Raw genomic sequence first — 12,554 nt, 5'->3', positions numbered from 1 at the left:
GCTCTTCCCCCAGACAGGGTCCGTGAAGCTATTGGGCTTTATCCGGGCCTTGCCCTTGACGTCCTTGCTGAGCTCCGCTTCCCAGGGGTCACTCAGGGAGCAGGAGGGAGCATCCTGGGGTGTGGGGGTGACTCAGCAGCCGTGGGCCCAGCAGGGGCCTGGTCCAGCCAGAACCCGTCGCTCACGTGGGAACCTACGAGCCTTGTCCCGATTGCTGTTTGTGGGCACAGAATTTCCCGAAATCATTCATGCAAGCAGCTTGGGGAAGCTTTCTTGATCGTATGGAAGCATAAGGCATGTTTGGTTAAGCGGTTCTGTTGTGAAGCCTGTTGCACAGGTGTATGGGCATAAATGGTTTTGCACTCTGCTGGGCAGAAGGGTGTGTGTGGAGAAAGCAGCAGAATTGAAGAAGAAGAAGAGGAGATTGGATTTATACCCCGCCCTTCACTACCCAAAGGAGTCTCAGAGGGGCTTACAATGTCCTTTCCCTCCCCCTCCCCACAACACCCCCTGTGAGGCGGGCGGGGCTGAGAGAGCTCTGACAGAAACTTCTCTTTTTCAAGGACAGCTCTTATCAGAACTACGGCTTGCCCAAGGTCATCCAGCCAGGTGCAAGTGGACGAGGAGTGGGGAATCAAACCTGGTTCCTCCAGATTAGAGTCCACGCACTTAACCACTCCACCAAACTACACCAAGCTGCACTAGCCCGCCTGCCCGCCGGTGACACAAACACACATGTTGACAGACAGGCGGGGGGGGGAGAGGCCAGCTGCTGGATCCACCCCCCCCCACACACAGTGCCAGGCAGACGCAGCCACCCTGCGAGAGCAAAAGTGGCAGAGGATCTGCTTGCTTGCATATGCAAAGACTGCTTGGCAGTGAGCTCTGGAACCTTAGGGGGGAGAGGGAGGCCCAGGCCCACCGGCAGGAAGCAGCCGGTGTGGTCTGCAGGGGGGAGAGGGGGGGCAAGTATTCTCCCCTGTAGTTCAAAATAAACCCCCCACCCACCCTCACACAGATCCATGATGAGGAAGACTCAGGTAAACTGCTGTGGGAAAGAAAGCCACTGGGAACACACCTTGCACTGCCACTGAAACAAGCGGTTCTCGAGTAACCGAATTGGCATGAAGGGGCCTGTCCCCTGTGCGAGGGAGGGCTCTTTGTCTGTTCCCTCGCAGAGGTGGAGCACGCAGGTGAGGCTTTGACTCCTAAACTCACTGCCAGACCCAAACAAGCATCATTGCGAGGCAAACAAAATGATGGAGAGGCCAGGGAGGCCTCTGACGGAGCAGCTGTCCACACTGCAGCGCATCAGCAGGCGTAGAGCGCCACCGGGCTCCTCTGAGTCACCCATTCCCAGGATGACCTCTGGCTCAACACACACCGTTTGCCGGTGGTCTGGACTGACGGCTTGTCCTTTAGCTGGGCGGGGATGGGACATTTGTGGGAAACACATGCAGCAGCGGAGGTTTATTCAAGGAGTTGGAATGTGGGTCATGATGGGTGGTGTGAAAGAGCAGAGGGAGGAACGGGGCTGGAATGAGGGCGGCTGGCTGGTGAGCGGTGCAGGGCGAGCAGGGCGTTCCAGAAACTGTAGCCACATGTGATGCAAGACGGCAGGTGGGGTGGCCGCTCAGGGACCCCTTTCCTAAGAGATGGGGTGGCCAACCTCTGGGCAGGGCTCAGCGCTCTCACAGAACTGCACCTGATCTCCAGACTGCGGGGGATCGGTTCCCCTGGAGGAAACGGGGGTTCTGTTGGAGGGTGGGCTCTGTGGCATCCCCCCAAACCCTGCCATCCCCGGGCACTACCCCAAATCTCCAGGAATCCCCCAACCTGGGGTTGGGAGCCCCACTCACGCACCGGCAGGGCGGGCATGCCCGTGCCCCCGGCCGTGCTTACGGCATCCTTAATGGGGATGTTCCCTCTGGCAGAAGAACCAGTCCTGGCCTCCTGCTTGGCTCCTCCTTCGGCCTCAGAGTTGGGTGTTAAGTGGTTGAGTGTGCGGACTCTAATCTGGGAGAACCGGGTCCGATTTCCCCACTCCTCCTCCACTTGCACCTGGCGGGGTGACCTTGGGCAAGCCATGGTTCTGATAAGAGCTGTCCTTGAAAAAGAGCAGTTCTCTCTCAGAGCTCTCTCAGCCCCGCCGACCTCCCAGGGTTTATGTCTGTTGTGGGGAGGGGAAGGTAAAAGGAGTTTGTAAGCCGCTCTGAGAATCCCTTGGGTAGTGAAGGGCCATGGGGTATAAATCCAATCTCTTTCTTCTTCTTCCTCCGGCCTCAGAGGCCTGTTCTCTGCCAGCTTGGCTGGTTGGCAGCAAGAACAGCCCCCCCAGCACCCACACCCACTGCACAAGGACCTGTAAATCTGCTTCTGGTGGATTCTCTCTCTCTTTCTCTGCATAAAGTGTCATTAAGTCACAGCTGACTTATGGCGGCCCCAGAAAGGGCTTTCAGGGCAAGTTTGGTGTGGTGGTTGAGTGCGCAGGCTCTAATCTGGGAGAACCAGGTTTGATTCCCCACTCCTCCTCCACTTGCACCTGCTGATGTGACCTTGGGCAAGCCGTAGTTCTGCCAGAGCTGCCCTTGAAAAAGAGCAGTTTCTCTCAGAGCTCTCTCAGCCCCGCCTACCTCACAGGGTGTCTGTTGTGGGGAGGGAGAGGAGTTTGTCAGTCGCTCTGAGACTCCTTTGGGTAATGAAGGGCGGGGCATAAATCCAATTTCCTCTTCTTCTTCTTGAAGTGAGCCGCAGAGGTGGCGGGCCTTTGCCTTCCTCTGCAGGGTCTTCCTGGGAGGTCTCCCTTCCAAGTAGGGACCCTGCTTAGCTTCCAAGATTTGGTGAGATCAGGCCATAGCACGCCCCCTCCCCTCGAGGGGCCCTCTAGAAGGAGCCTTTTGTAAAGCAGGCAGCAGAAACTCTTAATTTTCGATGGAGGGCGTTCACACAGTGCATCTGCGAAGGAGCAGACTCCCAAGCGCCGTTGCCTCAGGTCCCAGGGACTCGGGAGAGGCCCATGCCCACCCTGGTCTGCCACCACCGCCCCTTTCCCTTACTCCCAGGGGTAAGACCTCTCTCTCTCTCTAAGTAGTAACTGCTGCCAGCTACAAATCTGAATGAGTATCTCCTGCTAGACGGGTCTATACATCTAGCATTCTGTATCTGGTTTCCATTTAAAGGCTCCACCCAGTTGCCACATCTCCCCGTTCGCTTGGACTAGTTCCTGCAGGAACCATCGATGGCACTTTTGAGCTTTCGCACCCACGGCCCATCCTCTTTACCACTCTTTGGATAGCAAGACCACATAGGTGTAGCGTGCTTACAGTGATCAGGCTGCAAGAATTAAAATGGTCAATATTAATAATTAGGAACATTAGGAATATTAATTAATAAATAGGAACAGGCTAGAGAGTCTTGAAGTTGGTTGCTAGGGGAGGCTGGGACATCTTGAACTTGCAGCACTCAGATTCCTCTGTTATCGTTGTTTTCAGAATTGGGACTTCTCCCCATTGTTCCTTGGCATGTTCCACTCTAGCTATGGCCATTTGCATAACTGAGCCCTGGAGTGCTCTCTGCTTGGGAGAGAAATGACCCATCGCCTGTCATTTTCCTTTTGCCGGCCATGAACCTGCAGAATCTGAATGAGTATCTCCTGCTAGACGGGTCTATACATCTAGCATTCTGTATCTGGTTTCCATTTAAAGGCTCCACCCAGTTGCCACATCTCCCCGTTCGCTTGGACTAGTTCCTGCAGGAACCATCGATGGCACTTTTGAGCTTTCGCACCCACGGCCCATCCTCTTTACCACTCTTTGGATAGCAAGACCACATAGGTGTAGCGTGCTTACAGTGATCAGGCTGCAAGAATTAAAATGGTCAATATTAATAATTAGGAACATTAGGATTATTAATTAATAAATAGGAACAGGCTAGAGAGTCTTGAAGTTGGTTGCTAGGGGAGGCTGGGACATCTTGAACTTGCAGCACTCAGATTCCTCTGTTATCGTTGTTTTCAGAATTGGGACTTCTCCCCATTGTTCCTTGGCATGTGGTCAAGATGTAAAGGTTTTGTCCTTCATGGCTGAAGCCTACTTGGCTAAAAGCTTTAGAATTTCTTCCTTGTGATCTCAGAATTTATCATTTCCCCTTTGAGAGTCTGTCCCCCTCTGGGGTGGGTCCTGATTTTCCAGCATCAAGAGGAAGAATGATTATTTAGCCGATTTTGGGTTTCCTAGTCTCTGCCTGTCTGTGACAATCTAGCTGAGATGTTGGATGGGAAACCTTTTGTTCCACTCTAGCTATGGCCATTTGCATAACTGAGCCCTGGAGTGCTCTCTGCTTGGGAGAGAAATGACCCATCGCCTGTCATTTTCCGCAACTAGACGGGGGGGGGGGGCCGGGGGGGGGGGGGGAGTCAGACCAGCCGTGTTTTATCTCAGCCTGTCGGCATGATGCCAACGGCTCCCTCCAGTGCCCTTGCAGTAGCCTCCAACCTAGCTCTTGTTGCTGGGAGCCAAGGCAGGTGGCGTGGACGCTGGCTCTTGCTGCTTGTGGGTCACAAGGCGGCCAAAAGCACCCTGCTGCCCTCCTGAGACTTCACCTGGGCAGCTCTCAGCCTTGCTCAGATGGGTGGGGGGTTGGCTTTTGCACCTCAGGTGTGGAACATCTGTACTCCTTTCCCTGGAGCCAGTTTGGTGTAGTGGTTAAGTGTGTGGACTCTAATCTGGGAGAACCGGGTTTGATTCCCCACTCCTCCACTTGCACCTGGCTGGATGACCTTGGGCAAGCCGTAGTTCTGATAAGAGCTGTCCTTAAAAAGAGCAGTTTCTGTCCAGAGCTCTCTCGGCCCCACCCACCTCACAGGGGTTGTCTGTTGTGGGGAGGGGAAGGGAAAGGAGTTTGTAAGCCGCTCTGAGACTCCTTTGGGTAGTGAAGGGCGGGGTATAAAGCCAATCTCCTCCTCCTCCTCCTGTTCTTCAGTCTGGTGTAGTGGTTAAGTGTGCGGACTCTAATCTGGGAGAACCGGGTTTGATCCCCCACTCCTCCAGTTGCACCTGGCTGGATGACCTTGGGCAAGCCGTAGTTCTGATAAGAGCTGTCCTTGAAAAAGAGCTGTTTCTGTCAGAGTTCTCTCAGCCCCGCCTGCCTCACGGGGTGTCTGTCTGTTGTGGGGAGGGGGAGGGGTTTGGAAGCCGCTCTGAGACTCCTTTGGGTAGTGAAGGGCAGGGCATAAATCCACTCTCCTCTTCTTCTTCCCTAGCTCCCGAAGACTTTGGTACACCTGCTGCCAGGGCTACAGGTTGCCACTTTTTCTTCCCTTCCTGTGTCTCCCTTATAAAAGTAGTTTTAAAATCCAGTGATTCCCCCCCCCGAAGATGCTGAAGCCCATTTGTGGTTGGGGGCATCTATTAATGACAACATTAAACCTCCCCTCCGTGTGGGCCGTGTTCAGGGCCCGTCCCCCTCCCCCCACTGGCCATACCGTCCCCAGAGGCTGTGATTGCCACTGGCCAGGGAGGCAGTGCTGAGGGAAGGTGCTGAGGAGGGTGCCGTATGGGTCCTTCTTCAAAGAGACGTGGATGTTGTGCCCACGAGGGAGGGAGGGGGGGGCACTGGCTTGGCCTTGGGAAGGTGAAAGCAAAGTTGTTTTTTGGACAGTGCCACAGATCATGGATGGGTGCCCACTGTGGCCAGGCGGGTGCAATGCTGAGCTGCACCCAGAGCCCCCCGCCTGTGGGCTCTGGCTTGGGTCGCTCCCTCAGCCTCTTTGCTTGTCCCACGCAGGGCCCCAAACTTCCGCTTGCCAGAAGACCCATCAGCCCCCTGCATCCTCGTGGGGCCTGGCACTGGCATTGCCCCCTTCCGGAGTTTCTGGCAACACCGGCTGCACCTCTTGGAGTCCCAAGGTAGGGCAGAGAGCTGGCATGGGGTGGGGGGTGGCGGAAGGCAGGCAGGCAGGCATGGTGGGCCAGCCCCAGGGGGGGTGTGCGTGGGGGGGGAGCGGTGCTGAGTCCCGGCTGCCCCCGCCTTGTGCCCTCGCAGGCCTCCTCCCCAGCGAGATGACCCTCGTCTTTGGCTGCCGCTGCTCCCGCCACGACCAGATCTACAAGGAGGAGATCCAGGAGGCCCAGCAGAAGGGGGCCGTCAGCCGAGTCCTCACCGCCTTCTCCCGGGGAGAACTAGGGTGGTCAGCTGGCCACTGAGGGCTTCATCCACCTGGCAGGATACCGGCACCTTGCCGCCGGTGCAAGTGGGGGTCCCTGCAGCGGGAGAGGGGGGGGAGAGGGACAGGACACCCCGGGGTGGGCAGCACAACCCACCTTCCCTGCCACCATGGTGGTGAAGAGGGAGGGGGGCGGGCAGCAGAGGTGTGGGGGTGGCTGCCAGTCCTCTTCACCCACCTGCAAAGGAGAGGCAGCTGTGTGTGTGTGTGTGGGGAGACCCCAGCTGTTCTTGCTCCTCCTCCTTCTCCACTGCCTGCTCCCCCCCCCCCGTTCTCCAACTCCCATTTGGAGGGGTGGGAGGAGAGGTTAAACTCCTCCATTCAATTCAGAGGAATTTTCACATTTTCCTGCAGACCCAGGGAGTCCTCCTCAAGCCTGCAGGAGAAGGCTCCCTTCTCTGGACATAGACCACATAGGGGGGAGTTCAGCACAGAGAGAGGACGTGGGTGTTCCCACAGTTAGGCCTGCCACAGGGCTGGTGGACGAGTATTTGCCTGGACCCCCTCCCCTCCCCACTAGCCTCCACCTTGCATCGCCTGCTGCGTCCGTTTCTTCACAGTACCAGTGTAGATTTCTCTCCCACATACTCCCCGAACTAGCAGGCATATGCAAAACGGTTAATTTGTAAAATCGGGGGACTGGATGGGTGTGGACGGGTCACAGTTGCTCAGTGAGAGGCTGTTATCAGCTCACATGGTCTGGGCTGATGGATTGGGGGAGGGACCCCATCCTTGGCTCCTAGGACCACCCTGCTTCTCTCCCCTTCCCCCCCACCCCCCCAGACCTACGTGCAAGACTTGTTGAGGACGCAGCTGGCAGGGCAGGTCTGGGAGGTGTTGTGCCAACGAGGCGGCCACATGTACATCTGCGGCGATGTCACCATGGCCACGGGGGTCCTGCAAACCGTCCAGCAGATCCTGGCCACGGAAGGGAACATGTCGCTAACGGAGGCGGGTGATGCCATCAGCGAGCTCCGGGTAAGGGCATGGCCCAGCGGCACATGGCACGGGGGGGGGGGAAGGGGGCTGGCGACAGACCAACCCGAAAGGGACTGGGAGACCTGCTGTCCAGGGCGATGCCAAAGGCCGTGTGTCCACTGCCAACCTGAGAGCAGGTGGAGAAAACAAGCGTCACAGTTGAGTGGCCCAGAGAATTCCTGATACGTGGCACAGCCAGCCCCCCCCTCCACTGGCCAGCAAAAGTGGACGGAGGTTGGGGGGGAGGGAGGGAAGGAGAGGGGCTGTTTCTGCAAACCTGATTGGGGCTTCCAGGAGAAAGGGAGGAATTCTTTTCCGTCATGGGCTGGGGAGGAGTGGGGGAGAACCACCCATTCTGCATCCTGCAGTGCTTGGGGGGGGGGGCTACTGTATTCCCCCCTCCCAACCCAGGGCTTTTTGCCTCCATCCCCTAGGACCAGAACCACTACCACGAGGACATCTTCGGCCTGACGTTCCGTGCCCAGGAGGTGGCCTCGCGCATCCGCAGCCAGTCCTTCTCTGTCCAAGTGCGGAAGATGGCGCTGGGCCCTGATCCGTGAGCAGCTGCTCTGTCTGCGCTCCTGAGTCCTGCCCCCCCCTTGCAGACTGCACCTCAATAAAGCCTTTTGCATTTCAGTAGAACACAAGCGGTACTGTACGTGGGGGTTGGGGTGGGGGTCAGGACAAGTCCGAGGGCCTCCAGGCTTGGGGGAACGAGCCATCTTGGAACACAGCCCCCCTGGAACCTTTGAAATGGGGAAGGGGGGCAGGGTGAGGGGAATGGTGTCTCCTGCCCCCAAAAGCATGGACTGAGAGCTGGCTTCTGAACAAGGGGTGGGGGCCTCACCGTAGAATTCTGCAGCTAGCTGTGATCCTCAAGCAATGGTGTGTGTGGGGCGGGTGCTATGGGGCAGAGGCCTCACTGGGCTCACAGACTGGCCCATGGAGGAATAAAAGGGGTCTGCTGGGGGAGGTGTTCTGAGAGCCAGTTTGGTGTAGTAGTTAAGTGCACAGACTGGGAGAACTGGGTTTGATCCCCCACTCCTCCTTCACTTGCACCTGCTGGATGACCTTGGGCAAGCCATAGTTCTGGCACAGCCGTTCTTCAAAAAGAGCCGTTTATGTCAAGAGCTCTCTCAGCCCCACCCACCTCACAGGGTGTCTGTCTGTTGTGGGGAGGGGAAGGGAAAGGAGTTTGTAAGCCACTCTGAGACTCCTTCGGGTAGTGAAGGGCCATGGGGTATGAATCCAATCTCTTCTCTCTTCTTCTGTAGGGGCCGAGGGGGGTACCCGGCCTAGGTTTTGTATAAGGCCTATCACCCCCCCCCCCCCCCCCCCAGTACAGTGGAGAAGTCACAGAGCTCCACCCAATTCACACCTTCTCATTTCTGACCAAGCCCCAGTGGGGGAGTGATACCGCCTCCCCACACACACACAACAGTGCCTTTGGCCTGCTCTGGTGCCGGTGTGGGAGCCCCCCCCCCAGTGGCCAGATTGGGGCATGCATCACTGTCATCCCCCAGGAAACAAAGCCAGAGCATCGGCCTCAGTTCAAGTTGCGGAGGGGGAGGCGGCTGGACCATCACCCCCTTTTCTGCTGCCTCCTCCTCCTCCTCCCCCTCCCCCCTGGCACCCAGCTGAACCCCCGGTGGCCTTTTCTGGATCCTCCAAATGCCCAAAGACCAAGTAGGTCAGCTCTTCAGTAGCCCCCCGGCCCAGGCAGAGGGACCACACCGCCAGCCACACCTGTAAACATTTATTGTCCCAGAAGAGTCCTGGGGTGGGGGCACCACAACACACAGGGCCCCGCCCCGGGTGGCGTCAGCAGCTCGGCACGGAGGAGTGGGCTCCCGCACAAGGGACAGCATTATACAGCAGCCAAGGGGGTGGGGGGAGGGGGGCAAAGCGAGGGGTCCAGGTGTGCCTCTGCGCCCCCCCCTGCCCATGGCAGGCAGCCTCCTGTGTTCAGCCACCACCACCGCCACCCCCTGCCCAAAGCCATTTTGCAGCGACCACAGGAACCCCATATAAATACAAGTAGCACCGTGGCAGGGCCTGTCCAGCCCGTAGCTTATTCACCCCCGAGGGGGGCACACACCCAAAGCGAGAGGGGGCCCAGCATCCACACGGGCCCCGCCCTTCTCCTGGCCACACCCACAGCTGAGGCAGCAGGGGCAGCTGCAACCCGCTAGGACGATGTTGGCCCCAGCTGCACCGCCGTGTGTCGCCGTGTTCCTGCAGCAGACGGGACGGTCCTGGCAAGGCAGTGCTGGCAACATCCAAGTGCCCGGAAATCTGGAAAGGCAAAAAGAAGAGGAGGAGATTGGATTCATACCCCATGGCCCTTCACTACCCGAAGGAGTCCCAGAGCGGCTTACAAACCCTTTTCCTTTCCCCTCCTCACAACAGACAGACACCCTGTGGGTTAGGTGGGGCTGAGAGAGCTCTTTCGAGGACTGTTCTTTCAGGAACAGCTCTGGGAGAACTATATGGCTTGCCCGAGGTCATCCAGCAGGTACAAGTGGAGGAGGAGTGGGGAATCAAACCCGGTCCTCCTGGATTAGAGTCCACGCACTTAACCATGACACCAAACTGGCTCACTACACCAAAAAGGCAACGGCGTGAGGGGACCGGGGCAGGGAGGGGCAGCTGGCTCTGGGCGACTTCCCCTGCTTAAGGGCAGTGACCTCAAAATCCCACAGGCAGCAAGCAAGAGAAGCTGCCTAGCTAAGAAACAGAAGGACACCAGCGGAGCCCGGCTCCATCGGAAAACCAGTCAGGGTCCCTCTAGTGCAGCACCCGGCCCGAACAGCGGCCGGCCAGTCCCTCTGGAGGGCCAGCAAGGGGGCACGGAGGCCGAGGCCTTCCCCTGGTATCACCTCCTGACACTGGGATCCAGAGGAGAGGTCTCCGTGATGGGAGAAGTTGGGCCTGGCCCACCTGGAGCCCCTCCTCACGGGCAAGGCCAGGGGCTCCGGCTGACCCCTCAGCAGAGGACGACTCCCTCCTGGGAGGAGGAGAGGTAAAACTCCCTGTGGGAAGAGGGGGAAAGGACCTGCAGTTTCCAGCCACGCCGTGGGAATGGGGTGGAAGAGGCCGGCAGCAATCCCTCTGGCTGGGCCATTTTTCTCCTTCCATGGGAGAAAAATGGAGGAGGAGGAGCGGCGCAAACCAGGGTGAACACGCCTTTGCGGGTTTGAGAGGCCACCGAAAGACGTGGAAGAAAACCACAGAGAGTGGGGGGGGCCTTCCGAGGCAGAGCTGCGCCCTTCCGTGGGAGTCGGCTGCTGACGAGGTCTGGGGGCTCGGGCCCTGCTGCAGCCAGATGGCAAGGCGGGCAAGGGGCACTTACACTGAGAGGCAGGGAAGGAAGGAGTCCGGGGGGGGGGGCTAGTGCTTCTCCCTCTCCTGCTGAGAGGCCTCCATGGCTGCCGCCTCCTCCTCCTCCCAGCCCCCGAGGGGCAGGTCCTGGCTGTACGCCCGCGAAGGCCTCGTGGAAGCTGCAGGCAGGAGAAGGAAAAGACGCCAAGTGAGACACAGAAGAAGAGGAGATTGGATTTATTTCCCTTGCCCTTCAACCAGTCTCAGAGCGGCTTACAGACTCCTTTCCCTTCCCCTCCCCACAACAGACACCCCATAAGATCATAAGAGACGCCAATGTTGGATCAGGCCAAAGGCCCATCTAGTCCAACACTCTGTCACACAGTGGCCAGAAATACCAGGTGCCATCAGGAGGTCCACCAGTGGGGCCAGGACACTAGAAGCTCTCCCACTGTTGCTCCCCCCCCCAAAAAAAAATACCAAGAAGACAGAGCATCCCTTGCCCCAGAGCCCCTATCTATACCTTGTGGCTAATAGCCACTGATGGACCTCTGCTCCATATGCTTATCTAATTCCCTTTTGAAGCCGTCCATGCTTATAGCCGCCACCACTTCCTGTGGCAGTGAATTCCATGTGTTCATCACACTTTGGGTGAAGAAGTACTTCCTTTTATCCGTTCTAACCCAACCGCTCAGCAATTTCATGGAGTGAGGGAGGTGGGGCTGAGAGAGCTCTTTCAAGGACTGCTCATGAGAACAGCTCTGACAGAACTGTGGCCTGCCCAAGGTCATCCAGCAGCTGCAGGAGTGGGGAATCAACCCCGGTTCTCCCAGATTAGAGTCCGCGCACTTAACCATGACAACCAAGCTGGCTCTCGACACTGGTGGATTCAGAGTTCCGTGTTAGCTGTGTGGCAGCACACTCCAGCCCTCCCCCCACCCTTCATGCCTTTCTGGGGAAGGGCCCAGCCGAGACACGCCAAAGTCTGCCAGAAAAAAGGAAGAAACCTGGGGGGGGGGGATGACACCCTCCTAGGACTCCCCCCACCCCCCAACATCCAGTGGGGAAAGTGAGGAAGTTTCAGGAGCACTAAAACTCATATGTTTTTTCTTTTGAAAGGAATGGAATGCTTTTTATTTACACAAAACGTATTGCGTGAAGGTGGCTGAGGAAGCACTGCAGAAATAACAGCACCCCTTCCCCCCACCCCCTTTCGGAAGGACCCCCTTTCTGCCCACACCTGTCCCTTCGGCAGTGGACAGATTTGCTAAGGCATTGACACTTTTATATCCCATTCAGGTGACAATTAGTACGATTACATGTGCCAACTAAGTCCATTCATAAACGATTACGTTGTTAAGAGCAGTGAAACAGGTCTGGCAGGAAATCTCCCCCAATTTTCTGTCCCTCCCCAAAAAAGGGTCTCCAGATATGGCACATCTCCGGCCCAGGCTCAGCGGCAGAGCACCGGGTTTGTGCGCAGGAGGTGCCCAGGGCAACCCAGGCCAAAGTCTCAGCCGCGGGCACCAGCTTTCCTCCTGAGCCCCAGGAGAGCAGCAGGGAGTCAGCCGGAGCCAGGGGGACCAGCCTCAGACTCTGCAGGCCACGGTGGGGAGGGAAGATGGCTTCCCCACGGGCAGCCCTGCCCGGACCCCGCCTCGTCCTGCCCTCCCAAGCTCTGACCTGCTTGTGCTTGTGCTGAACTCTGGAACGGAGCCGGGCCCGGTGCCGGCGGATGTGGGGGCTGCTGCTGCTGTTGTTGGTGAAGCTGGACGGGAGCAAAAGAGGGAGGCCGTCAGACCCACCACGCCCTCTGCCCCTCTCTCACTGCTAGGGCCCCGGATAACACCCCCTCCCTCCCCCTCCCCCCCCACCCCCCAGCCTAGCCACTCACCTCGTGCATGTAAATGGCATGCAGGCTCATCTCAGCGGAGGCGAACTCAGACAGCACAACGGAGGAGCGGCTCAGGGGTGCCTGGCGGGACTCAGGCGGGGCCACACTGCAGGGCAAGGAGGAAATGCGGCTGGCTGG

General features: G+C 58.0%; 2 protein-coding genes across 7 annotated transcripts in view; one reads left to right on the top strand and one right to left on the bottom strand.

The window, feature by feature from the left end:
• Positions 1-7,805, top strand: part of NOS3 (nitric oxide synthase 3) — a 50,386-nt gene extending 42,581 nt beyond the window's left edge. Inside the window, exons 21-24 of the mRNA XM_015420973.1 lie at positions 5,785-5,906; positions 6,043-6,172; positions 6,988-7,201; positions 7,636-7,805. Coding sequence (XP_015276459.1) covers positions 5,785-5,906; positions 6,043-6,172; positions 6,988-7,201; positions 7,636-7,761 — 592 coding nt within the window. The 3' untranslated portion in view covers positions 7,762-7,805. The remainder of the gene's footprint in view (positions 1-5,784; positions 5,907-6,042; positions 6,173-6,987; positions 7,202-7,635) is intronic.
• Positions 7,806-8,953: 1,148 nt separating this feature from the next.
• LOC107118613 (autophagy-related protein 9A-like) overlaps positions 8,954-12,554 on the bottom strand; it is a 12,741-nt gene continuing 9,140 nt past the window's right edge. For 5 of the 6 annotated variants that reach the window (XM_015420975.1, XM_015420978.1, XM_015420979.1 and 2 more), the window contains exons 12-15: positions 12,417-12,522; positions 12,206-12,290; positions 10,554-10,701; positions 8,954-9,496 (exon numbers count right to left, since the gene is read on the bottom strand). In XM_015420975.1, coding sequence (XP_015276461.1) covers positions 10,592-10,701; positions 12,206-12,290; positions 12,417-12,522 — 301 coding nt within the window. In that variant the 3' untranslated portion in view covers positions 8,954-9,496; positions 10,554-10,591. Of the gene's footprint in view, positions 9,497-10,553; positions 10,706-12,205; positions 12,291-12,416; positions 12,523-12,554 lie in introns of all 6 variants that reach the window. The other variant, XM_015420981.1, reaches the window with a different exon arrangement.

Source organism: Gekko japonicus, unplaced genomic scaffold, assembly GCF_001447785.1.
Source record: "Gekko japonicus isolate JY-2015 unplaced genomic scaffold, Gekko_japonicus_V1.1 scaffold3343, whole genome shotgun sequence".
Classification (NCBI taxonomy): domain Eukaryota; kingdom Metazoa; phylum Chordata; class Lepidosauria; order Squamata; family Gekkonidae; genus Gekko; species Gekko japonicus.
This window is presented reverse-complemented; position numbering and strand designations above follow the sequence as displayed.